This window comes from Pyxicephalus adspersus, chromosome 8 (assembly GCF_032062135.1).
Source record: "Pyxicephalus adspersus chromosome 8, UCB_Pads_2.0, whole genome shotgun sequence".
NCBI lineage: Eukaryota > Metazoa > Chordata > Amphibia > Anura > Pyxicephalidae > Pyxicephalus > Pyxicephalus adspersus.
This window is the reverse complement of record NC_092865.1, coordinates 71,981,405-72,008,284: the sequence shown is the minus strand read 5'-3', so window position 1 is coordinate 72,008,284 and position 26,880 is coordinate 71,981,405. Positions and strand designations below refer to the sequence as shown.

Here is a 26,880-nt window from a genome sequence, read left to right as displayed (position 1 = left end):
TGTAATTTATTAAAATGAATGTAGGGCCACCTATATTGACCCCCTGAGTGTGGATCGGGGTAAAAAAAAAAACCCTCTGAAAGCAGTAACCCTGAGCCACACTCGGGGTAGCTAAAAACATAAAAAATAAAGACTTACCTGGTCCCATCATTGTCCTCTGGCGTCCTGCCCGTCCAATCTCATCCTCTTCCTTTGATCTGTCTCCCGGAGAAGTGCGCTGATGTTCCCTGGCAGCTCCTGGTGACGCTGGTGCGCGTGTTGGTGTGTGCGGCAGTGTGGCGGGAATTTCAAATTATTTTCTATTGGATTTAATATAAAATAACTATTAAACCCAACACAAATCAATCATTATATTATATAAATATTATATATATGCTACTGTACAGTTATATTACAGGTTTTAGTATGTTTTATTTATTTATGCACCTTGTTTTAACAGATTTTTGTTTTTTTATTTAAAGTTTAGTATTACATTTATTAAATATTGGACATATTTTGGTGAGTTATGCCTAAGAATTACATGCCTACAATGTACCGCACATATAAATCACAGACAGAAATGAACCGCCCGGGAGGTTAAAATGTGTTATTTTATATTGGGATGACAGTTGTAAGGTATTACTAGTCTCCTGGAGCCAGCTATGACGATGCAAAGCTCAGGGTAGTAAGAGAAGTGAAATGTAAACAGACATATTGTCATATAAAAGCGCAGGCGCAGACGGTCGCTGCACTGGCCCCTTAAAATCAGGCAGAGCATGTGATGACGTCACTGTTCCCGTCATGTGACAGCAGCAGGCCCACCTCCAGGATGACGTCAGTGCATGACTGTGTTTTTATGAATGAAAGGAATCCGTGAGTGAGTAATTCCAGGAAACTGTAACATTACAACTCAGCACTTCTGAGCGCTCCGTGCTGCAAGCGGCACCCAGGATCCCCTCGGGCCCCTCATCACCCCGCTTAGCAGGTAAGGGGCCCCTAAGTGCCCATGTGCTGCCCTCCCTGGGTGGGACCACGATCACCGAGGAAATCGGGAAGGGAGCGGAGATCGTAACGAACGTAATTGTGGGGTGGAAAGAAGGAAGCTGGCTCGGTGGGTGCTGGGTGTGATCGAGCTCCGGGTCCTGGATGTCAGAATTGGACCTCGTACAAAGGTCACACCGGCCCGGAGAGGGTTACACGGCAATAGCTGGGCGGTGTGAGGCTGATAGTACGGGAGGAGTGCGGGGCCTCCCCGGGGGAACTTCCGCCTTACACCGTGCTACCAACACCATGCTGCCCCAACCCTGCCGGCCCCGTGCTGGGGGCTCGGTGCTGGGGGCTCGGTGCTGGGGGCTCGGTGCTGGGTCTCGGTACTGGGTCTCGGTACTAGGGGCTCGGTGCTGGCTCCCGGTCCGGGCATGCTGTCTTGTATATCGCTGTGTGGTGGGCCGGTTCCCCGTACTGATGAAGTCATGTTGTCAGAGCTGTGTGTAACATTCCTTACGTAACCTGGCGGCGTTCCCCGGGTGTTGTCTGTATGTGACATGAGGGGGCGGCTCCCGCCGAGGCATTGACAAGGAAATGGTGTCTTTGTTTTCTGTTTACATTGTGCTGTGGCCCGCTTGTTATGGGCGGAAGGCTCACTAATTACCGGAATGCAAAACTTCATATTTGTGTTATGGAATGGAAGTTCTGACAACTGGGCCAACGTGCGCTCCATTACTCCTCACTCCACTACTGCAGTGCTCAACCCAGAAACTTCTTTAAACCCGGTGGGTGGACGCTGTATGGGGTCAGACGGATGTTGTAGGGGGTCGGACGGACATTATGGGTAGACGTTGTAGGGGGTCGGACAGACGTTGTAGCGGGGTGGTCGTTGTACGGGGTTGAACGGACGTTGTAGATGGGTGAACATTGTAGGGGGTTGGCAGCCCCTGTTTTGTTACCCAACTCAGTGGCCACTCAAAGACAGCCGGGTGGTGCACCCAGCTAAAAGTGTCTGGGGAGAACACTGCAACCCCATGGGTGAACACAAAAGCAGAACCCCACCTACTTATGAATGATACCAGCAAACCTCTAAAAAGAAGTAACCTTTTTTTCAGAGCATTACAAACCTTGTTTACTGTGTTAGATTGGGTCCTGCAAGTCTCCGATATATGGTGGTATCATCTCTCTAAGCCTGACAGCAGTGATGAGAAATAAGAGGTCACCAGTATAATGAGGAACATGCACAATAAAAACCAAGCTTCTTAGCTTTTCCACTGTACTGGGAAAAAAGTTATTGGTGTCAAAGTGAAGAGATTTTCCCTTGTTTCCTGTTCCTCTAACCATGACTGGAAATTTGAGGGGCAGTTGAGTGTTAACACCGTTATGATTTATCAAGATAATAGAGGAAGCTGGGTTTTTTGGCAGTAAGTACTTATAATGATATCAAAGTATCTAAAACATCCAAAACAATCCAACGCGTTTCACCATGTGGCTTCCTCAGGGGATTCCTTGAAAACATTATCATATGGTGACCAGCTGGATTGCACTTTTAATGTATCAGATACTTTGACATTAATATAACTACCTACTGCCAAAACCCAGCTTCTTCTATCGTTTTCATCCTGAAAAATCTTTTTGCATTATCTAAAACTTATCACTGGACAGACTAGTCAGTCATGTCTTTATATTAAATTATTCTGTAGAGCCCGGGTAATGTTATTCCATGCTTATGTAGAATCCGCAATGTCTTCTCCTTCTCTATCTTTAGGTATTATCAGGCTGCATTATATGTGTTCTTCTACTACTGTTTGCCGCTAAGGTTAGCCGTAGGCAAATGTCTGACCAAGAATGTTTAAAGAGGAACTAAACTCAAAATCCCCCAAAGCACAAACAATTCACTTACCTTCAATCCCGCAGGGCAGTCCGATCCATCCAGGGGTCTTTTCCATCGGGACCTGCATCGTCCCGGCATCCATCTTCAGGCCAGCGCTCCCGGCGCCACCATCCTCACCTCTTCTTCCGGGTTCTTCTTCCTACATCACCCGACCAAGGTGTGAGATCCGGTGACGTAGATTGGAAAAAAACTTGCCGATCTTACTGTGCATACGTGAGATCAGCAATTTTTTCCCTTTTTACGAAAAGGCTCCTTTTGAGCATGCCCGAGATACTCATGCATGCGCAGAAGGAGCACCCAAGAGCCTCCCGGTATGTCTGACGCTCCCATTCGTTCTCGATCACCTAGGCGATCAAGAAATTTCTGAGTTTAGGTATGCTTTAATGGAGAGATGTCTACTGATTTTATTGCTGTTCTGTTGTTGTTCCACATCATCTGACAGGTGAATGCTTTGCACATGTGGTGACGGCTTGTTCCAATTTCATATAAAGTACGGTTGCAGCCTGTTTGTACAGATATTTTCTAACATATTAGTGAATGTGTACAGATAGAATTGTTATTAGTCATAGTGGTTGGTAATCACCCTCTAGGGCAGTGTTTCTACATTTTTACCCTGGGGGAACCCCTTGAAATAATTACTATGTTCTCAGCTCACAGTATATTAGTGTCATGGTCAGTGGGAAGAATGTCACCCTTACAGATTGCTAAAAAGATCCTTGGTGTCTGTTAGACTGACCATGGCACAAACTGGTCATTGCTCAAGGAACCCCCAGCAACCTCTGGAGGAACCCTGGATGGGTAATACTGCTCTGGGGTTTATACTTGGCTGCTCATCACATGCAATGACCCTGTCATGATGTCCAGCTTTTCACAAAGTGTACCTACAAAATAGGAGAAGAAATACTTATTTTTCCAAAACTGGGCCCTGATCAGAAGTAATATTTCAACATTTCTCAGCAGCTCTCATTGGTTCCCCATTGTGACTTCCATGTCACCAATGTGTCCTGTAGAGTGGAGATCAGCAGGAGGAACCAATGAGAACTCTCTGTAATCTAGGAAATCAAAACTTCGGGAATTGTTTATTTTTCATTTGCTGGCAAAGTGGCCCACATATTTCTTTTCCTGAATGATGAGATAGGGTTTGTTTAAATCTGTCAATTCTTGGGGGGCATTGACGGCCATCTTCTGTGCATGTTAATCTTAAACAAAATACAGTTCAGTTATTTATGCCTGTTTGACGACTGGTTCAAATAGTTCTTTAGAAAAACATATAGTAAACCTTGTTCTGAAAATGCTTGTTCCCTGGCTGTCATGCCGACTCTCACTTTGGTACTTTGTGCCACAAACTCAGGAGCAAGTGCAGAATTATGGTCCACATACTTGTCTCAGGCCAGATGGTAACCAGAAACTTCAGGAGGTCCATGATAAAATTAAGTTTATTTTAAGCACTTTGAGTAGCACTTCCCCATTACCTTTCATTTTGTGAGACATTGCAGGCAGGACTATTTGTAACTGAAAAGGGAATGTTTATTAATACAGCCCTTAGTGTTATTGACTGTGTTTAAAAATAATTGGTGTAAGGAGAATGCCCAACTTTTTAAATAAGAAACCTGAATATTGTTGTCATCCTCCGTAGTGCATTGACGTTAGCGTTTGCAAGTCAGCATTATTATGAAGTGTGACACAGGGCTCTGAAGGTTCTCCTTTAGAAAGTTCAAGCTCAGCACTTTCCTTGTCAGCTGTGATCTGTTAATTCTATCACTGACATAGTAACCCATTGTCATAATATTTTCTTCTTAGTTTGAAGTTTGTTAATGGAAAGTTTCAGAAAAGCATTTGTTTCACAACTACAAAATAAGTCTTTGTTTGGCATGCAAGCCTCCTAGATGCCTGCCAGGGCACTGTGGCACAGGGATAAATCCATTTTATTATAAAAAAAAAAAATCAAGGTCAGAGTAAGTTTTGCCTGCTGGAAGATGAGCTTGTGAGTAAAACTTTAGTTGATTTAGAGTTTGTTTACTTGTAGCTACTTAGTGCCAATTCAAACTTGAAATCTGAATGGTAAAAATAACTTAATTTACGATGTTCTGTTTAGGTGCATTTAAAACCTATATTTTTTTTTACCCTATTTAGGACTTTTGTAACTAGAACTTTGCTGTGTGAGGTTTTGACTGTTCAGCATTTACTAGTAATCATCATAGAAGGATGGTGATGTCACGACCAGCATTAGGGTAGACTGTAGTTAGGTAAGCACACTTCCAATTTTTAGAATTTCTGAGGTGCATATTTGCCTACTTATAGTAGTTGGTTTGAGAACATGGGGGCTCAGACAATGAACGTGGGCCCATAATTTAGGTAGAAGGTCCTCTTTACAGCGTAACTAAACCCACGCTACTCACCTATCCCCTTTCCATCACAGTGCAGCCATCTTCCTCCTTTTCTTCCTCCTTACGATCTTCAGCCATCTAATTTGGTCGTGTGGAGATGATGTAACTTCTGCCCAGTCACATGGGTGTTTATTCATTCCTGGATGCCAGGATTGCCAGGCTTCCCTCACTGAGATGCATTCAGCAAAATGTGATAGCTGGGCAGTGATAACCCCGGTAAGAGTTGTTATTGCAAAGGGGACATCACCAGTCACCTGCCTGATCACACGTTTTCAAAGTTAGACTTCAGAGCCCTCAGCTGGTCTTTTCCATTCGCCGTAAGTGACTGAGCCATGAGTAACTTTATCCTTGGCCTTTATGCTTGAAAGTAAAGCTAGGTACACACGTGCCATAATTGTCATTAGAAAACGAACGACTAACGATTATGCACGATTATATTTGAACGATCGTATTGTACACAATTCTGTACATGCTGTAACAATACAAATATATGTTCAAATATAATCCACCAATGATGTACACACCCTGGCTACGATCGTTTGAACGATGCAGGAAGTGATACGTACAGGAGAAAGTGTACTGCAGAAACATCCACGATCACTGAACGACCGTACACGCAATAGATTGCAAAAAATCGTCACCCAATCAGATCCACTGAGATGGTCGTTTGTTTCCAGCGACAATCCTCGTTCATCGGCGTCGTTGTGCACTCTTTTTGTTAACCATTATCGGACGAACAGTCGTTAGTGATAAATATTGCACATGTGTACGCAGCTTAGTCAGGATACAATTAGAAAAAGAACAACAAAAACATTATCAGGATCAAGGTTTTTGTTACTCATTTTTATTTCTGTCTGTTTTGCTGTTGGAGAGTTTACCTCACTTCCTGTCTGTTAGGGGGATTCCAACCATTCCCTACTCTCTCCAAAACTAAGAAAAAATGTTTTTGATTTACATTTAACAATGAACACTATATTAAACATTTTAGTGAATTTGGAGAATGTCTACAAAGCTTTCTTCTAAATTTAAAACAAAAAAACAAGTTACACAAAAGAGACGCCTCCTAAAAGTCTGCAGCAGCAGCATCAAAAACAAACAAGACCTGTCTGTACCCCCTGGTAGGGGGGACCATTGGTACAATCATGACAAGCAGTTATTATTATACTGCTGCCTATACCTTGCTGAAAGCAGATTTGGAATTGGTTGATATGCTTTAGTGCCCCCCTTTATTGTCTTCTCATTATAGCCCTTACAAAATTACAGGACTTGCAGAGAGCATAACGCCTAAATTACACTTCCGCATATTCCAGAGTAGAATGTTTATTTCATTTCTTCCTTTGGTCGAGTAACTTCCTTTTATGAAAGAACCTCGTGACTGCTGTGTGTTGAACGTTAATGTTTAACAACAGAAGGTTGACCATTCCTATTATTCCTGTATTTTATTTTGAGAGAAGGCAGTTAAAGTACAACAGAAGGCTTCTGTATGACAGACCGAACAGGTCACAAATCCAGTTACTAAAGCTGGGTCTACCCGGACGTTTTTAAAAACGCATGTAAACGTTCCTATTGTGTTTATTTGCGTTTTTTTGCACTTTTATTAGCATTTTAATGCTTGCCTTTAAAATGCTGGAGCCGCGTTTTCCCTTGTTTTTCCCACTTTTTAAAATAATTAGCATATTACGTGCTCAAAAACGCAGGAAAACATCCTATTGAAATTAATGGAAGCGTTTATCCGCGTTTCCTGTGTTTTGGGGCGTTTTCCAGCTTTAACCCAGCATTTTAATTTTTTAAACATTGAAAGCAACGTTTAGGATAAAGCTCATAAACGTGCCTCAAGGAAATGTCCTGGTGTAGCCTCAGGTTAAACGCTGGGGAAACAGACCCTGTAGACCAGGGCTAGGCAAACTTTTATGGCCACTAGGCCATTTCAGGGGTGGGCGGGGGTACTTGAGCTCTGAGTCCCGCCCCAATGGCTCCGCCTACCAACAGGGAACGCCCTCTGAAGTGAAATGCCTCTCCTCTGTATGCATTGCTCCTTTCAGGGAGCTTTCCTTATTTGCAGCGGAAGTATCAACGCCGGCCGCGGTAAATAGCGGAGCAACTGCAAAGAGGCGGCTCCGGAGCTCCGCTGGCTCCTGTAGTTCCTAACGCCCCCTGGCCGATCCGGAACCGCAGGTTGTCGGCCAGGGGGCGTTAGGCCAGAACGAACTACCTGCTAGGCCGTATCTCGTCTAAAGGCCTGAGTTTGCCGGCCCCTGGTGTAGACTAAGCCTAAGTGATGCACAAGGCTTTTAAAGTAAAAAAAAATCCTTTGAAAAAAAAAACATCTGATCTAAATCCTCCTTGATTTGTTTTTTCTTGTACACCCCCCCCCCCAGTTTCAGCAGCTGAGGCAATGCTGCCAATCTAGAAGGAAGTGGGCATGATTAGGTTTGACCAGAGTTAAAGGGTTGTGAAATTTAGCTTTTTCATCCCATTGTAAGCCAACAAGGCACAGGCTACAGAATTGGCAACTTTTCTTCAGCAAAGTTGTTTCGGATGGCTTCACTAGCAGGATCAAAAGTTATTTGTAGGAGGGGGAAGAGAAAACTGCCGGTTTAGGTGCTCCTAAAGTTTAGGACTTCAGCACAATTTTTCTAATAGAGAGCCATAGTTCCACTTTAAAAATAAAAGGTAACTATACAGGTAATAAGTACGTTGACTTTAGTAAGAACCTTACGGTACAGAGATATGTCTGTATAGAAGGGTACAAACAAGGGCATCTCCTATTATGGTGCTGTAATCATACAAATCTTGCTGTATGTGATGAGATCATTATTGTGGTATTTATTAAAACCTTTCCTTAAAGGTAAACATTAAATAGGTTTTATGGAAGAAACTTTGAGTCTGTATATTTCAACAATCTTCTTATGTATGTGAGACATTGTGAAAATAAAAAGAATAAGGATATTCATCAGAGTAGCTTCATGACTGTATAAGGACATGCAGGCACAGAATGAGGCATTTACACTGACTGCAGATATTCCCATTTACCATGGTACTCAACAGAAAATTGTTAATCCGTGCAAATAATATTAAGAGACAGATAATACTTTGGGAGAGCATCTGAAAACCTTGTTAATAAGACCTTAGATATACTGCTAGCTTGGCAGTAAAATATATATATATTCTTATCACTGATTAGTCCTGTAGTCTGTCTCATGAATGTGAAATATCTAGGCTGTTGTTAAACTCCATTTCTGTTGGAGGGAAAACATAATCTCTCTAAATTGAGTGTGTATGTACTGTGAGATATAGATATATTTGTAATTTTTTTTTTTTGGCACACCTAATTCTAGTTTATATTTAGATAGTTACCTGCTTTTTCTGTTTTGTAAAACTAATATTACGAGTAATTTCAGTTCAAATTAAAGAAGACATACACTATAAAACAAAAAGTCACTAAGAAGTAAAGCTAATTGCAAAGTCAAACAAAAAGCCCCAGATCCTGGTGTTTTTTTATTTTAGCAATACACTGAACACTGCAGGAGTTACATAATCGGTGGCCAACCACTGGTTGAAGAGGTGATGGGATCTTGTACCTGTCATTGGTGCAGTGTGCCTGGAAACACATCTGGGCCATAACTGTAAAGTAAGCTATGCATATTAATTGAGTATGACAGACTCTGAACACCCACCAGCAAGTTCAGTTCCCACCTAAAGTGCTACTAAGGTGTACCTGCCGTAAGTAATTCAATGAAGCTATACTTAGAAAGTGAAGATTTGCTATGTAAGAAATGAAAAGTCCTATCGCACCAGTACTCAGAAAATGATAATGGCTATCAATACCTTTTTAAAGTTTTACAATGCAAAAACTTTGGACAGTCAAGGATTTATATATCCCTAACAAGCAGTACATCATTTTTTATGATGTCCTTACTGACCTCTATAGTTGAAGGTACTGTGGAGCAGATAAGCAGAAGCACTAAAGGTGTTTTTTTTTTTTTTTTCCTTCTTTCAGCATCCAAAGCATATTCTGTTGCTCTTCCATAGCACCTACTGTGTGTTGACATTCAGGCCTGAAAAACTACTGGGATAGGGAAGCAAGGTGAGCTTAACTGCTGAGAAATAACATAACGTTTTTGAGATGTATGCATATCCATTTTTTCAGCTGACCATACAATAGCAGATAGGACCTAGCAGTCTGTCTATACCAGGGGTCGCCAACCTTTCCTACCACACGGACCACTAAATTCATAATTTTACATCCCGCAGACCAATAATATCTATTTTTTTAAAAGGATAAATTCATTTGTAAAATAATGATCTTCCTAACGGTGCCTGACAAGGACTGCGGAGGCTCTGCCTGATTCATTGATCAGCTCACGGATAAGTGAAGTATTACTATTGTTACTATTATCATTAGTTGCATTATCTTTGGGATTACTAAAGAAATACAAAATATTTGTTTGCTTTTTCTCACTCATTATGGGTTTATTTCATTCTAAGACCGAACAAGAAATTAGGTATCAAGGTCAAATTATTTGATGCCAATAAATATACCAGGTAAAGAAAATACACGGCTACGGTCATACTTGCCTAAAAGATCAACTGAGAAATAAATAAATACAATCGGATGAGAATCGGTATTCGCAGATCGGAGTGACGGGTGTAATGGTTGAAACAAGGCTGCGCCTCCCTTTTTTCTCCATCTTTAGTACAGTTCGTGAATTTAGCGCAAGAATTTATTAGAATGTTATTTTTGTTTTATTAGTAATAAAATATAATATTTGCAAATAATGTCCAAATTTTTCTGTGGATCACAAAAATTTTCTCGGGGATCGCTGGTCCATACGTAATATAAAGGACTTTTTAGCATAGTTTTATGATGGTCACATATGTGAAGAGCAGCTGAACCAAAGCTCTCTTGCCGCAGTTCCTGATTGACTGGTTCTTCTCACCATTTGGTAACTATAAGGGCCTTCAGATAATGTGAATGACCCAGAGCATTGGTTTTTGCAGTAGAGATTTCAATGATACTTGTGTTTTGTCCAACCTATATTATCCTGCCACATCCCTACTTTGCACATCAAAATGTAAAAGCATTCATTAATTCTTGGGACTTTGAAGGCCAAAAAATTCAGAACACGAATATCTTAGAGTATTTGTTTGCACGTTTTTAAAGAAGTTTTATGTGTTGGTGATATTAATGCTATTTATTAAAAGATACAGTTTATAATAAGCAGATATTTTTGAATTTTGATGGCCTTTAAAATACCATTATTTAATGATGTGCAATGCGATTATCCTTCCTTCACTTCCTTTCACGTTTATAGAAGTTGTAGAATGGTCTGATTGTTGATCAAAGTCTCTCATTCACCCTGATCTGCCATTACTAGGGTGCATGTGAACCAAAATCTCTGACACAGATGTATTATTATTTGGACACTGGGTATTCATTGGCAAAGCATTTCAATGTATTTTGCATCATGTAAATTTAAAGAGACATTATGACATAATTTTTCTTTAAGTATGTTGGAGTTTTTGCACTACATAAATATTATCTCAGAGAGTATGAATCTGGATAATTAGTACAGATTTGTTTCAGCCTACTCCTTAGCATTGACCTTGGGTTACCTAACCAAAAAATAAGTGGCAATTCTTGTTTGTATTCTCTTTATTTAGTGTTTAGTGTTACCGAAAGGTAATTTGTAGCAGCAACAGTATCTTTCTCCTTTCCCTAACTTTTTGCCAGGCAAAAAGGATTGCAATCAGTAAAATGGCAGTTGCACAATGTTTTCAGCAATTTGTAGCTTATTTGCACCTCACTTAGAGATGGCTAAGGAAACATCAGCAACTTCTTAATTTATGAAATGCAGCTGCTGGTGAGCATGTCACATCAAAGATTTTGAGATGTAAAGACTAATAAAAAAAGATTTAGCAACAGTGAAAAGCTAGAAAAAAAGAAAATACCATTTTTCTTTAATTTCAAAAATTGTTGGTTTACAACATTGAAAAAGGGGGGGAGGGGGTTTGTATTCAAGCTTCATATCTTTTTGCATAGTCAAATCCAATAGAACAGCATATACAAATCAGGAAGGGGGGATAAAACAGGAATCGAGGATAAAAGAAATCACAAGTGAAGGTGGGGGGAATGATATAAAAACTAAAATGGACAAAAGGACCATGATACATCAGAACTCTCACAGAAGTAGAAAAGCCACAACCTCATTTCAAGGTAATTCAGACCTAAAAAACTAAAGTTTTGAGGTCTACCTAATGGCAAATGAACTCCACAGCAAAATTCGGGAAGATCAGCATTAGGTGAACACAGACAGAGAAGGGGGGCGGTAATGGAAATGGTTCCTCCAATGGGATTCAGATGACATTAAACTCAACCCATGGGTCTCAGTTTTTATAGAAAGTATTTTGTTTATTATTAATAGTGCATGTTACTTTATCATTCATCATAACCCAGTTTATATTTGTTTTTAGTAAAGTCCAATGGTTGGTACTGTTACTTGCTTTCCAGTAGCATGCTATAGTTATAGTAGTATATAGTGTACAGTATTAGTCGGGCTGCAGAATTGAATGGTCTAGCTTGGAAAATAAGGTGCTTTCAAAGCATTTAGGTAGATTGAGGTGTAGCACAGAGTAAAATAAAATTTTTAGGTGACATACATATCTTCTGCAAAGTTGCTGCATTGACACAATTATTCTTTTTATTACTATTACTATTCTTTTTAAATTGGTAATCATTTTCATTGCAAATAAATATTAATTTCTTTTTGCATATTTAACTGTTTTACAGAAAAGAAGTGATTAACCAGCAACCATGTCCTCAGACGGACTGTCCTCTAAGGCCTTGAAGGTATTAAATATAATATATATGACCATTCTTTTTTTCCTATTTTAAAGTATTTATTGCACAATAAACAACACACAAACAATGACCGTAACATCATTCTAAAAGGAAGTGGAAGCCCAGAGCATGTCATACATGGGCTTCAGGAAGAAAACCCTACAGTTAAGATCTCTTGTAGACTGTAATAAGGTTAACAGTCTCTGTTACACTCTGCTCTTCTCAAGATGAGATCATGCAGTAAAACATGCATCCTGAAAGGGTTATACTGACAAAATACACTGGGGTTCATGCTAATATAGGGCTCCCCAAGTCCGTACTGAGGTTCATATGACTATTCAATGGAGTCAATATTTGATGTAATGTTAGTTTTATCTTTTATGATCTTTGAAGAGCTGCACATAGACTAAATACATATTTTAAAATCTGTTTGGTTTGTATACATTCATTTTGTCTAATGTGAGGAATTTCAGTCCAATCCATCCTGAAAAAATGATGGCAAAATTCTCTGTAAGGTAAACTATAAAAGGACTATCATAAGAGAAAGTGTCCGATACTAAGGCTGGCTACACGTGTCCGATAATCGTCTCGGGGCCGAGAATCTGGCATGTGTACAGCGCCCATCGTCCATCGTCTGAACGACCGTCCTGGAAGATCCACAGACGATGGACGACGAAAGGATCCTAATGCAAGGGAAGGGGGAAAGCGCGCAGCGGGGTGCCGCTCCGTCGTTCTCCCTCTCCATAGAGCAGAACGGTGCTGTATGTACAGAACTCATGCATCGTGCAGTCCTTAGTCGTTGGAAAGGATTGTGAAAAATCCTTTCCAACGACCATTATTGCACATATGTATGTAGTTTAGGAGGATTTTGCCTTATGATAGTGGTTAAGGGTATCTGCATTTAAGCATTTATACTCTGTAGTGTAGTAACCTAGAACTATCAATGCTAACTGCTTCTCCCAGGAACCACATGTTACTATCAATGTACAGACCGGCCACCGTTTTACTATCAGATAGTTTTACTGATAAAACATGGAATTATACCTATGACAATAATTCAAGAAGGTTTGCATTGTTTGGGATGCATAGTTTATTTTTTTACATTGCAGTTCATCTCTTCAGTCATTTACCATCAACTTTTCCATCTGTGAGTGAGCCCTTTTACCAATTCTACTTCCTTAACTGCGCCTATAACACATTAAATTTTAAACGGTTTTTGGTGGAGCAAGTTTCCCCCTTGCTAGCTGAAGTTAAGCTTGCTTTCGTGCAAACGCACCTTCCACTATTACCAAGTATGTAAGCAGAAAAGAGCAAAAAGTATCATCATAGTAAAATATATGAAACAAAACCTCCCTGTGCAACTACAATACAGTATAAGGCTTGGAAAACAGTCACTGGTGGTAATTTTGGATTACTTATTTTACAGCCGGCACCCGTCAACCACTCCAGGGATAAAGGCAAAAGGGGTGAATGATCCAAATAAAAATGAATGACTGTTGACTTGTTTCCTGGGCCCATGTAAATTATTTGATGGTCCCATTGATTAGAAGCTGGGTTTGCTTATCTGAATTATCAACTTCTCTTGTGCCTTATTGGGTGTGTATGTGAGTTGGTACCATGGCTGACAAATGAAAGGAAATATTTCCTAAAGTTTGTAGCCATCTAGCAATCTATTTATCCGGTTATAGGTATACTTTTATGCTTGGGCATGTGCAGAAGGAGCACCCAAGAGCCTAGGCCATCGATAATGAAGGGGCGGTGCTGCACTTTAAAAAAAACAAAAAAAACAAACAAACAGAATTTTTACTTAACCTAAAAGGGTTGTCTACCCTTTTATGTAAAGTGAAAATTCTTAGTTTAGGTACTCTTTAAGCTGTGCTTTATAGATTTTTTTTTTTTTTTTTTTGTATACAGGATAGGTTTATGCACTCTTTAAAATAAATACAAACCTATTAGGACCAGTTTGGGAGAAAGCCAATTATCCTAGCAGTATTTGTTTATTTGATTATGTGAGGCAATAGTTGTACCCAAAGGACACCCAAAAAAATAATTCCGTGGGAATCCTATTCTAAAGCAGCTAGGGGCAGGAGTAAAGTAGTGCAAGTAGTTTCAGGTCCTGAAAAATCTTTGGTTGACTAGCATGAACTATATACACTGAGGTTAGGGCATTGTGAGGTAATTACAGAACTTTTTATTTATTTATTTTTTGCTGCAGCCACTGAATAGTTAACTTGGCCTGTTGAGATGTTTGAATTGTGTGTCTTTTTGGAAACTCAAAGCCCTGATGTTTACAGTTAGTTCGTGGGTTGGATGACTTAGAAAGAAGCTTCTATATATATATATATATAATATATATATATATATATATATATAATTATTTTTATTTTATTTTTTTCTTATAGACTCTAATCAGATAGACAGGTATTGTCAGGGGAGAAAGATTTAATTTGTGTGCATAGAAAGTGGTCGCAGCTGTACTTGGAGGATGGGACATTTTATTTGGGGTATTTAATTGAGTTACTTGGCTTTTTGCCTATGATTCTGTTTTAAATGGGCTTCCAGCCTCAAGCTTTAACAACTGATCATATGCACTGTCAGCACCCAAGCACAGAATTCTTGCTGAGAACAGAAAGTCTCACACACATGACAGACAGGAAGAAGTATGTATTCCCTTATCTTTAGCTCTTATTTTTATGCGGTCTCCACGTCAGCTGATCATGCAACCTTTGGAGTCTTCAGTCTTTAATAGAGGACCTGCACATCAGCTGCTGTTTGTTCCATGGGAGCATAAACCCTTTAAACAGTATACTTTAGTTAAATATAAAAATAGAACTATAGCTTCCCTTTTGAGTACTGTTACCAATATTACTACTATTACAATTATTTTTATCCTGACTTTTTTGTACTTGACTATTCCATCCTCTGTATTGATTTTGCTCCTATTTTGTTAACACTCAAATATTTGCAATAAATGTTTTCTAAATTTAGTGATTTTGGTAACTTCATCCCTTTAATGAGGTGGTCTGTGTCACAATCGGAAAGTGTGTTAAGGAACTGACCCCTAAGGTTTTAGTCACCAGTCACGAGTTCTGTGTAGAAAAAAAAGTTTTAATCTGGGACCATTTACTTTTCAATACATTTGTATTGAAGTATGTGGTTACAAACATATTAAAGCATACCTATACTCAGAATTTTTACCTTACATGTCATGCATCCCGGGAGGCTCTTGTGTGCTCCAGAAGGAGCCCTTTCGCCTAAAGGGAAAACAAAGCCGATCTCACACATGCGCACATAGAAAAAAGAACCCGGAAGAAGAGGAGAAGATGGGGGGGGGCTGGAGGGATACCAGGACGACGCGGGACCTGATGGAATAACCCTCCGGACCAATCAACTGCACTGTGGGGTTAAAGGTAAGTGAATTTTTTTTAATTTTTTTTTGGCCACTTTTTGAGGAGTTTACTTCCTCTTTAACAAGCCATAAGTTAATACAAAGCATAAAGTTACAGTAAAAGTTACACAAAGAAAAAAATACCGGGATTCTAAAAAAGGAAAAACATCTAAAACCTATAGGGCATTATGCAAGGTGTATAGGGGACCCAATGATAGAAACCCTTAGAGTTGCCCTAATACACAAAATGTTCTTAAACTACTAAAAACAGACCTAAAATAAAATTTTTACCTTCCATAAAAGGGGAGACAACCCTTTTATATAAGATAAAAATACCCTTATTTTTTGTGGGAAGGGGGTTTAAAACACCCTTTAAAAAAAAAAAATGTAAAGCTCCTCCCCTCAAGACTGAACCTCTAATGCCCGGGGGTGGCAGTGGAACTGCAGATGAACTCCTAATGGAGTTTCTCTATTGAGAGTTCATCTGCAGTCACAGCTGATTGAAAGCAGTCGTGTGCCTCCTATCAGCTGTGACCGCAAGTTCCCACACTCCCCAGGCTGTACTTATCAATGATAAGTACAGCCCGGTGACCGTGGCAACTGAACTCAGATGAACTCTCAATGGAGAAAGTCGAAATCAGTGTCGGGTCTGCCCGAATTCGAACCGCTATTTTGAGGTCTAATATAGGGACAACCCGACTTCGAACACCAACACTATTTGGTAAGTTATGTGATAACTGCAGTAGCAGGAATTTAATAGAAACACCACCATTTCAGTTATGAGAAAGGGCTTTCTAAACACTGAAAAATAGAGATATGTATTTTTAATGGCGTTATTAGTCACATGCTTGTTATGTCGATATCATCTGTTTATAAGTTCTACTTTTTTGTCCCTTCTGCATTGCTTTTAGTTTTATTTATATTCATGTCGTAAGAACAATATTAGGATTGTTTATCATACAAGCATAAAAACTAGATCAGTGCTCAACCCAGAAATTTTTTTAAGCCAGGTGGGAAGAAATTGTAGGTGGGTGGCAGCCCCTGTATTGTGACCAAACTCTTTTTAGTAACCACCCAAAAACAGCTGGGTGGGCGCTGAAAAGTGCCGGTTGGTGCACCCAGCTAAAAGGGCCTGGGGAGAACCCTGTAGATATGTACTGCCCTTGGACAATTTAGAAGGCCCATTGACGGTGAGCATTCTTTAGTGGTCTTCTGTACCTATGTATATGGTTACTTGGGAACAGTTTTTGCATTTGTATTTACATTTACCATTGCTGCTAAATTACTTTTTACCTGTTCTATGCACCTTTTCTAGGTTTGTCTATGTCCAGTGTTTTTTTAAATATGCAACACATCCCTGCTGAGTTATATCAAGTTCTCTGATCAGCATGAAATTCTCTGATTTTAGAGCCAACTTGGCAGAATACCACTGCTTACACACAGAGAGTAAGGGTCTTCGTGGCAGGGTCCTCTCTCCTGTGTCACTGTCTGTATCTGTCTGTGATTTGCAACCCCCATTTTATGTACAGCCCTGTGTAATATGTTGCCGCTATTTAAATCCTGTTTATTATTATTAATAATAATAATAATAATAATAATAATAATAAAGGGTCTATTTCTGCAACATGTTGTCAAGGGCCGGTCTTTAAATCTCAGGCCTTTGCCTTTTTGTTTTTTATGCCCGTGGAATGTATTGAGTTCTGAATTCAGTAGGGCTTTAAGTTTGTATTTTGAACATGAGCACTGCAAGAGAGCTGATTGACTCCTTGTGCTGCTTCTCTTTCTTTTAGCTTTGTTTTGCAGTGATTTGCAAGAAGCTGATACAAAGCAGATACTTACACTGCTTGCCTTTGATGAAGTATTGAATAATACAGAATTTAATTTTATGTTTCTTTGCCTACAAAGTTTCACTAGGCTGATGTTGGCAAGACTGTTAGGCAGTCAGTATCATGCAATGAAGCACCTCTTAAATAGTGTAGTGTTGCATTTGTAAGGTAACTTAATGCGTATGATATGTAAAAGTTTCACTGACAAACTTTTTTTTTTTTTTTTTATAGGTGAAAAGAGAGACTGGGGAAAACACTCCAATGCTCTCAGATGATGAATTAATGTCAATGTCTGTGCGGGAACTTAACCACCATTTGCGTGGCTTATCAAAGGAAGAAGTGGTTCGGCTGAAACAAAGAAGAAGGACCCTGAAGAACAGGGGCTATGCTGCCAGCTGTCGTGTAAAGCGTGTGTCCCAAAAGGAGGAACTAGAGAAGCAAAAGAATGACCTTCAGCAGGAAGTGGAGAAGTTAGCACAAGAGAATTCCACCATAAAACTGGAGCTGGATGCCCTGAGGGCCAAGTACGAGGCTCTGCAGAACTTTGCACACTCTGTGTCCTTAGGGCCCATCACTCCAGCAAAAGTTGCTGCCACCAGTGTGATCACCATTGTGAAATCCTCTGGGAGTTCTTACTCCTAACAAAGGCAAAATGTTCTTCCTTGTTCATCCCAGTCCCATCTCACCCCACCAACAGCTTTTGGCCACACTTCAGACTCATTCAAAAGATGTGGCCAGCAATCCGTATAAGACTTCCATAACTGGTCCTCAGAGTTTTGTTTTTTTTTAAGATTGTGCCAGTCTTGCCCTATGTGCATTGTATTCTAGAATACAGAAACCTACAGGGTATGTCCATCTTTCAGTATGGGGTCAATGGCTACTGGTGTCGGATACCCACCAGCTTCTTACTGTATATCAGTAGGACAATTCTAGCAGTAAGACCTCTTCACCAGTGTCAGAAGTACTGGTCTCCTTCTGCAGTTATTGGGAGGGGCTTTTACTTTTTTACGTGAAGTCTGTTATTTTGATCCTCTGGAGAACACAGCAAAAGTAGATATTACATTGGAAGCTCTGAGGGGCAACTCTCCGAAGAGATATTAGGCCAATTTGACATACCAGTGCCCATTCAAAACTAAAATCTTTAAAAAATTTTAGATGGGGTTTGGCCTCATATCTAAACTACATAATGCCTTTTACAATACATGAACTTTGTTCTAGTATGCTTCTACTTGTTGGAGAGCAATGAATTTTCTTAAAGTAAACCTGTCACAGAAACATATTGGAGAGAAAAATGGAAGTTTATCCATTTGCTGGCTTTTATTCCATCAAATGTACCCTTCCTAAGCTTTAATACAATAATATATGTTTACTTATATTGTTAGGGGAGTGTAGAGAATGAAATATGTAGGGATATCTTTATTATTTTACATTTCATTATTTTTAATATAATTTATTTTTTGTAACAATATTTATTGTGATATGTAGGGTGGCCAGAGATTTGCATATGTGACGGGTTCACTTTAAAAAAAAAAAAAAAAAAAAGAAAAGTTTTTGCATGTTGTATTTCCTAATGTAGAGTAAGGTTCTACCATCTTCTAAAGATGACCTATATCCTAAGATTCTGTGACAGTCCATATTTTTAGATACATTTGTATATTAATCCTGTTTATACAAGCCTCGGTGGACCCTCATGAAGGTTGGTTTAAATTTGTCTGATTTAGAGCCCAGAAAAATGTGAACCGTGTGGGAGACAGTTTGAAAAGTTTTGAAAGTACTATGTTATGTGAAGATGAGGAATAGGAAGTAGAAGATAAGATGGGTAACAGAAAGTTGGTAATATAGCTTTAAGGAAGGGTAAGTGATTTAGAAGCTTTTTTATAATATAAAAAAAATCAACCCTCAGTGTAAAAAAATACCTGAGCCAAGGTGGACACATTAGAAGATTCTTCCTTTTCAAAGTGGCAAGTGTAATATATTTTTATATTTATCTGCAGTGTACGGTCACCTGCACTACTGTTCTGAGAATTCATTTTGTGGGTGATATGTAAAGTTAGAAAGTGCTTCAGGTAAGAAAGGTTTTCTCTAGGGTCCAACTGTATTTAGGTTTATTTGCATGCATTTAAACTTATTTGTTGCCCATGGCCCCAGTTGCAATTGGTATATTGCTAATGAGGCACAGGTTAACAAGGGGTTAAATGTTATGGTGATAAACCATTTAAGATAAACCCTATGTATTCATATAAACTTCTGTAGCAGTCACATTGCCCATTTGAAATAAGAAGATGTAAGCTGGTTACACATGTAACTCAGTAACTCAATTTCATTATAGGACAGGGAAAGTAGTTGTATTCATGTCAATATTTTTCAACATTCTCTGTGATTTTGTTTTTGGGTTGGATTGCTACCAATAGAAAAGGAAATGGGTCTTAATAGGTTGCCAATACTGGTGGTGGCAGATAATTGGCTTGGTAACATTGAACGTTTAGTGCACACATATTGGAAAGACGATTTGTTTGTGACAAATGTATAGTCTTACCTGGCCAATAACATTTATGGCACCTTTATGCTAAGAGCATTTCTTTTGTACCATTTTTGAAGCCATTGTGAAATTTTCAGTTAAAAAAAAAAAAAAAAAATATATATATACACACATAGTATGATGTGACAGACACAATGCTGAATTTTTGGTAGTTGCAAAGTTAAAGAAACCCAAGGTCTGTAAGCTTCTTTTAATCTCTGCTGAACCTGGAATACTTAATTCTGAAATAAGTCATCTGAAGTAGAAAGGCTGGAAGTACGTGTTGTGATGAGGAAGTCTGTTGATCTTCCATACTATATTATAGCACTATGTTGGTAGAAAGGAAGATGTTGGTAGGAAGGAAGATGAATAGTGTAAAGGCCTAAGAGGAAGACCAAGATTGAAATCCACAATGAAGTGTATGCGTATAATGCAGATTCAAGGAAAGACTAGTATGTGGAGTGGATAGAAGGCAGGCCTTAAATCCTTCTGGCCTTAAAGAACTGATACCAACCTTTATGAGGACCCACAAAGTCCTACCAATACCAAGTGCTTGACTGGATATGGGTAGATGCCAGTGTCCTGGCATAGGAAGTCATATTAATGTACACGGATACTGGTGCACGGTACTTACATGTGTCCTTGAGACATCACTATATAATATTACTGTAACTTTAAAGCTGAAGTGGCCAGTTAAGGCATATGACAAGTACCCCACTCCCTTGTATACCATTATTTATGGTGAGGTGGGTCCGCTCCTTCCCTGTGGAGACACTCTAAAATAACTTGATTAGCTGCTTAAAGAAGAATTAATTTGACAAGCCATGGGACAGAGAATTCTCACTGCTGTGGGGTGTGATGTCACCGACCTCAAAATTCCAGGCCATTTCTCTCTGATTATCCCTGTTGCCATTATGTGCTTTCTTATTTATGTTTGAGACGTTTATTTTTCTGTATATTTATATATTTTTATTTTTAAAATAATAAGGTTAAGGGTGGGAAATGCTTATTTTAATTACATCTTTTTAGATTTTTTTTTAATGGTTTTTGACAGAAAAGCATTATTACTTGAGAATAGTTAGCTGGATTCAGGAATTCTAATTACAGATAAAAAAAAATCGAAACAACAAAATTATAAGGACAACTTCTATTTATATATATATATTATTTTATTATTCATCTATACCTGGTAATTGGATTAGGCAACCTGATATGTTAGAATTGTGGTTTAGACCAGCAACAGTCTGAGGTTGTCCTGGCATGATATATATATTATAATAATATATATATTATTATTTTTATTCCCTTCATCTAAAGGGGGTTTCCACCTTCAGAAATATTTGTGGAGGCAGTTTGTCAGCTTTTACTAAATAAAATACATTTTTTTTAAGATTCTGTTTTTATGTGATGGGTACTTGATAGAGTTTTTTCCTCTTATTGCTTTTTGATACATCACAACTTAGTTTGACCTTGTGCTTGTGTATACAGTGCTATACATATATAGACCGCAGCTTACAGTTTAACAGGGTAATGGGTAAAGACAACTTGCCTGGGCATATTAAACTAAATCGTAAGGGAAAACTCAGAGAGAAATTGAAAAACCCAACACAGATAAATGTGTTGCTCTAAAGTAGAACATATTCCTGTACAATCTCAATGTGATTCAAATTTTTAACATAAATCATAGAAGTATTTTATTGAAATCTGTACATACACTTGATGTAATACTGATGTTTTTGTGATGCCAATATAAACCCTGTACCATTTACATTTAAAAAGAGAAAGCAGGTCATCAGTCTTAAACTGGGTTTTTAGTGGTTTATATGTTCCACCAAAAACGGGACCCTATTTGCATCCAATATATATTGCTGCAACTCTCTAACCATCCTTTAGTATAAAAGCTGCCAAATTTTGCTTTTATGGATAAAGATTTTCTTAACAATTTTTCTTACTCTGGCTGGCTGCTGAAAGTGGAAACCCCCTGGAGAAGAATTGCTAGTTTCCTTTGTAGAGTTAGTGTAGTGTATTTTCAGGCCAGGTTGCATGTAGAAAGCTTTTTAAAACACCCAAGAAATGGCATAGGTCAAGAGTGATCATCTCTATGTACAGACACCAGATTCTTTTATAGGCATTTGCTGTGGTCTATCTGCAAGCATCTGTGCATATGACTACTTAAAAAATTGAATATACTATACAATCCACTATAGTAAAGCTAGCATACCTGCTAATCAGCATATCGGGACCATCAAAAATAGTTACATGGTCCTGTCACAAAAAATTATAAAGCTATTTTTGTATTTTGATGGCCAAATTTTATTTATAACAAATCTGGGAACAGACTGCTTATTCAGACAGAGGGTATTGATTTTCATGTCCTATCTAAGGGCAATGTACTAACTTGTTCTCCTTGCTAAAACTTGGGAGTACAACGAGGGCTCTTTACCTTGCACACAACATACTCTGTGACACAATACAATAGATTTTACTATGTTGCTTTCATACTGTGGCTTCCACTATACTACATTGACAGGAGGAAGGTTAACTTCAAATCTATTATCTTTATTTATTCCCTTAACCTTTTTCCTGGCACTGTACTATCTTTCTCCCAGCTGCAGTGAAGACTATGGCTTATAATGCCAGCTAGGGTGCAAGTCCTATTTTCAGGTGTAGTATCTGTGTTTATCAGACACGAGTGCACAGTACTTATTCTGCATTAAAATCTCATGTATTGAACATGTTCATCTAATATATATATGTGTGTAAATAAATATAGTGAATGGTATTTATTTTTCTGAACATTTTAAAGTCCTTTCTAAGTGTATTTTATATTGTTTGAATAAAGCATTTTTCATGTAAATAGTGTTTTTTGGTTTTATTGCCAAATTATTAGAAATAATGAATTGGGGGGGGGGGGGGGGGAGACATAATTTATGCTTACTTACTCTTGTAAGGAAGTCCTAAAGTTTGTATTATTTCTGTGTCTACTTTTTGCATTACCTAAGCATGAAGGGGTAAATTTTTTAGCAGAGCTACATGCACTACATCTTCCTTGCTTGTTATTTTATTCATGAGTAAGTTTGAGAAGTCCACCTTTAAAAATTATTTATCTGTACATTTTACCATGTTACTATGCTTTTACCATTTCACACGTGAACGTTTTTTTTAATACAAGTCTCTGTGTGCACAGGTCAAACAGTTATGTTCTGTATCTTACAGGATTCTAAAATACGTAAGCAATTAAATTTAGACACGCCATCTGTGTCCATATATTTTTCTAAGATTGTTTTGAAATAGAAACACAATTAAGGTTTTGGCTAGATATTACAGAAACTTCGTGGAATGGAGTGCAACTTCTTTTTCCTGATTACTCCCAGGATTTGCAAAAGCATTGTTTTTAGAAAAAAAAAATGTTAAATTATTGTTTCCTATGATGTATTTTACTCACCTGAGTATAGGGGCAAAGGTATTGGAGGAATTTCTAGATAAATATCTGAAATTACAAAGTTTTAGTGAAAATGGTTGATGGATATGGTTATAATTTTGTACTTCTTGTTCATCTTCCTTTCCAGCAGGATCCTCCTGTCATCATCATGTGGCCAGGAGATGAGCATGCCCAGTAAGTGTGCTGCCTCTTGTATGTTGACAAATATTGCCCTGAGATCTCATGGCTGGTCTGGCCCCTATTCCAAGAGGGGTTGTGATCCTAATGTCTACTTGACTGCAGTTTACCATTTTAGTTTACTCTTCAAAATGTGACAGCATTTTGTACACATCCTGGATGATGAGCCATTGGTGTTGTGAATTAAACCCTGGCTCCCAGGAGCCTGTCCTCGTGCTGAAATCAGAGATAGATGTAATAATGACATCTTGGTGTCACTGGTGAAGCCTCTACAGCAGATGCATTGGGGTGTCCCAGGAGAGGTTAAAATAATGTAACAAGCAGGTCTCAACTATTTGATCCACAATTTATTGTCTCATAATAAAAATAAAGCTAGTGCGTTTTGCAGGTCCAGCTAAATTTGCTTTTCATATGGCTTCTAAATATCTTGGTAATACTGAATGGACTCTATACAATCATCCAACAACATAAATACATGAATTGCATTTCAGGGATTCAGCAAATTCCCCTTTACCAAGGGTGCCCAACCTACAGCCCTCTGCTCATTCCCTTTCTGCTTGTTGTCTTGCGAGGGATGAGGTATGCGCATCGCCTATGTTTCTCTATCGAGATCGTGCTACCAGGTGAGGGAGAGAGGTGGTGTGTCCTAAAAACCTGGCAATCGGCTGTGTCTGCCCCTCGCCCACCTTGTACTGTGACATAATCCCAGCAGCAGCAAAAGAGTTGTCTGTGTCCATGCTGTCATTATCCCCATGTATAAACCTTCATATCTCCTATATTGAGTGTCAGAAATTTTAAAATTTTAGGATACAAAGGGGACCTTGAGATTTGTAATTAATAATTTCAGTCCCCTAAACATAACAAGTTGCCAGATACAAGGTCACAAGCCTAAAAATTCTAATAACAATTAGATATTTTCACATTGAATGGGGCTTTTTCAAGACCATGGTCCCCAAATTGAGTTTGCATGTTAGGGACTTAGGGTACTGCCAATTGTCTGTGCGCTGTGGTCCCCACTTGAAGTTCACAAAACTTTAAGGCTGTGTTCAGCTTGGTGGTAAGGTTGTGGTGCTGGTACCCTTTCTTAATGCAATGGAACCCTCGCTCGGGGAAGACACTCAGTACTGCTCAATGCCGCCTGGAGTCAAATCTGTAGTTGCTGCGGTACGAGGGACTGAGCGGCTGGCAAGATGCCTGTTACACGTAGCTTGCCACTTACCTTTTCAACCGCAATTGCTCTGGAAGAGAGGGATGTTGGCAACTGGAAATGTGGGAGCAAGTAGGAAATCCCTTCCCCCCCCCCCCCCCCTTCCCCATTAAAATGTTATACCCATCATATCATTCTACCCACACATCACATAGCTTTCCCCTTACTCTTTATGAACCCCAATTACTCTGTAAGAAAAGGGAAATGTAACTGCAAATGTAACTGCAGGACTTTTGTGGCTCCCCCTAAAATGTCATCACTAGACAGCCATCAAAAGATCCAAAAAACTATACCTGTCATACCGTGCTACCCTGTTACACATAGCTGGCACTTACCTTCCTGGAAACCCATTTTCTCTTTAACATTAGAGAAACGGAAATGTAGTATAAGTTGGAAACTCTTGTGGCTACCCTCCCACCCCCCCCCCCACTAAAATTGTATTACTCCTACCATACCAGGGTGCCCTGTCACATATAAAAGACCGCTTATGTTTTTGAACCCCAATTTCTCCTTAAAGGGGAGCTGCAGGTATATTAAAATTTATAATAAGTGGGGGACCGTTTTGGCTAACTCCCCCCTAAAATGGTATTGCTGTGGCGCCATCACATCACTGAAAAACTATACCTGTCATACTGTGCTACCCTGTCACACATAGCTAGCCACTTACTTTCTGTGAACCCTAATTTCTCAGGAATGGGGAGATGTAGGGACCTGAAGATTTAGCAGTAAGCACATGTCCCCCTTGGCTATCTGTCACATGAATTGCATTTCTCTGGACGTTTCCATTGCAGAGTTATTGGGGTACAAAGAAGGTTAGCACCCCCCTATAACTGACAGCACACACCATATGGTGTAGTTTCTGCTCTTTGGTACAGGAATGGTGAGCAGGGAGCAATATGTGATTATTCAGCACCATATAATAGCTTTAGTTTTGTATCTTTCATTAACAAAATGTTGCATTAAAAAAGGAGCATCAGGCCAACCCATATGATATCACAGATTTATGAGATCCTGATTAAACACCACACTGACAACACGCCCACATTCACAAGATACTGGGAAAAGGACTTGGGAGAAGCTATATCTCCGTTAGATTGGGAAAAAGCTTTTATCCTGACCCACAAAATGTCACTTCCCTGCAAGCCGATGCCGATTATCGGGCGATAAAAATCTGACGTGTGTACGTAGCTTTACTCCAATGGGCCTTTATCTCCAATTCCTTATCTGGCTTTTCCAGTATGTGAGATTGGTCTTGAATGCTTAAATTGATATTATTAATATTTTCTTTGGGTCATGCATAATATGCAACTGGCTCTATAAGGAGGGCTTATTAGGCCAAATCTGGAATTCAAACCCACAACCTGGTGTTTATAGACCAGTGCCTTTACATGGTGCTCCACCAAGTAAGCTGCAATGCAAACCTTTCAAAAAGAAGGTTTGGGCTAAGATCTTTTAGAACAGCATACAAGACATACAAGACTCCTCAGACACGAGGAGAACGGAGAACAATCAGCAGATGAAATACTATGAAGCACAAAGCTTTATTTACTTGTCTGGTCATAACTTAGATCCCAGCTTCTAACTGTAAAGAAGTCACCCTACCTGTTATACCATAAGACATGTCCCACATCACAAGCTGATTTAAAGAAATATCCACACAAACCAAGTTTTGTAGCAGGTTTTCTTACACAAGCACTACCCTAATCACTGATGTTTTTGCCATTGATAGCACAAATTATTCTTACACTTCCATGGCATTATTTTGCTCTCTGCTTTATTTGATGACAACAATCATACGGTTTTCACACAAAGCCAGGACTGAAGATTTTAGCTGTTTCCTTTTCTATTTAGGCAAATGTCTCCTGCAATTCTTTTTCAATGGCAATATGAACAAAGAGTGGCAGCTCAGCTACTTTCAGGTTCTCTGATACTATTGAAAATAACAATTACAGCTTGTTGTGGTCATTGCCCAACATAAATGGCAGCAATAACAAGTTTTGGTTTGTACTATCTCCAGTATGTTTTAATGAAGGAAAGAGAAAGAAACGGGGATTAGTGGCTAAGTAGGTTAATTATGTATTTACAGCAGTTCGATTCATACACATTTACTGTATACATACATTTCGTATGATATCTTCAATCTCTGTTGTGGTTAAAATATCAAAATTAGACAAGTTGTAGATACTGTGTACTGCTAATGATTCCATAAATCATTCCTAAATGGGTCACAATAG

The 26,880-nt window shown here is 39.0% G+C and overlaps 1 protein-coding gene across 2 annotated transcripts; it reads left to right on the top strand.

Annotated features, from left to right (window-relative positions):
* The first annotated feature begins 829 nt into the window (after nt 1-829).
* Nucleotides 830-22,677, top strand: MAFF (MAF bZIP transcription factor F). Of its 2 annotated transcripts, XM_072421132.1 has the most exons (4): nt 830-964; nt 9,248-9,334; nt 12,038-12,097; nt 17,534-22,677. In XM_072421132.1, the coding sequence occupies exons 3-4, from the start codon at nt 12,062-12,064 to the stop codon at nt 17,942-17,944; spliced, it is 447 nt and encodes a 148-aa protein (XP_072277233.1). In that variant the 5' UTR covers nt 830-964; nt 9,248-9,334; nt 12,038-12,061; the 3' UTR covers nt 17,945-22,677. The 2 variants fall into 2 exon arrangements, with proteins under 2 accessions (XP_072277233.1, XP_072277232.1); XM_072421131.1 differs by lacking the exon at nt 9,248-9,334 and having other exon boundaries at nt 833-964.
* Nucleotides 22,678-26,880: the final 4,203 nt, after the last annotated feature.

Bases quoted from the DNA above. Each gene is read 5' to 3' on its own strand.
- MAFF (XM_072421132.1), top strand. From the start codon at position 12,062: ATGTCCTCAGACGGACTGTCCTCTAAGGCCTTGAAG. The intron at 12,098-17,533 runs GTATTAAATATA...TTTTTTTTATAG, and splicing joins TGTCCTCTAAGGCCTTGAAG to GTGAAAAGAGAGACTGGGGA.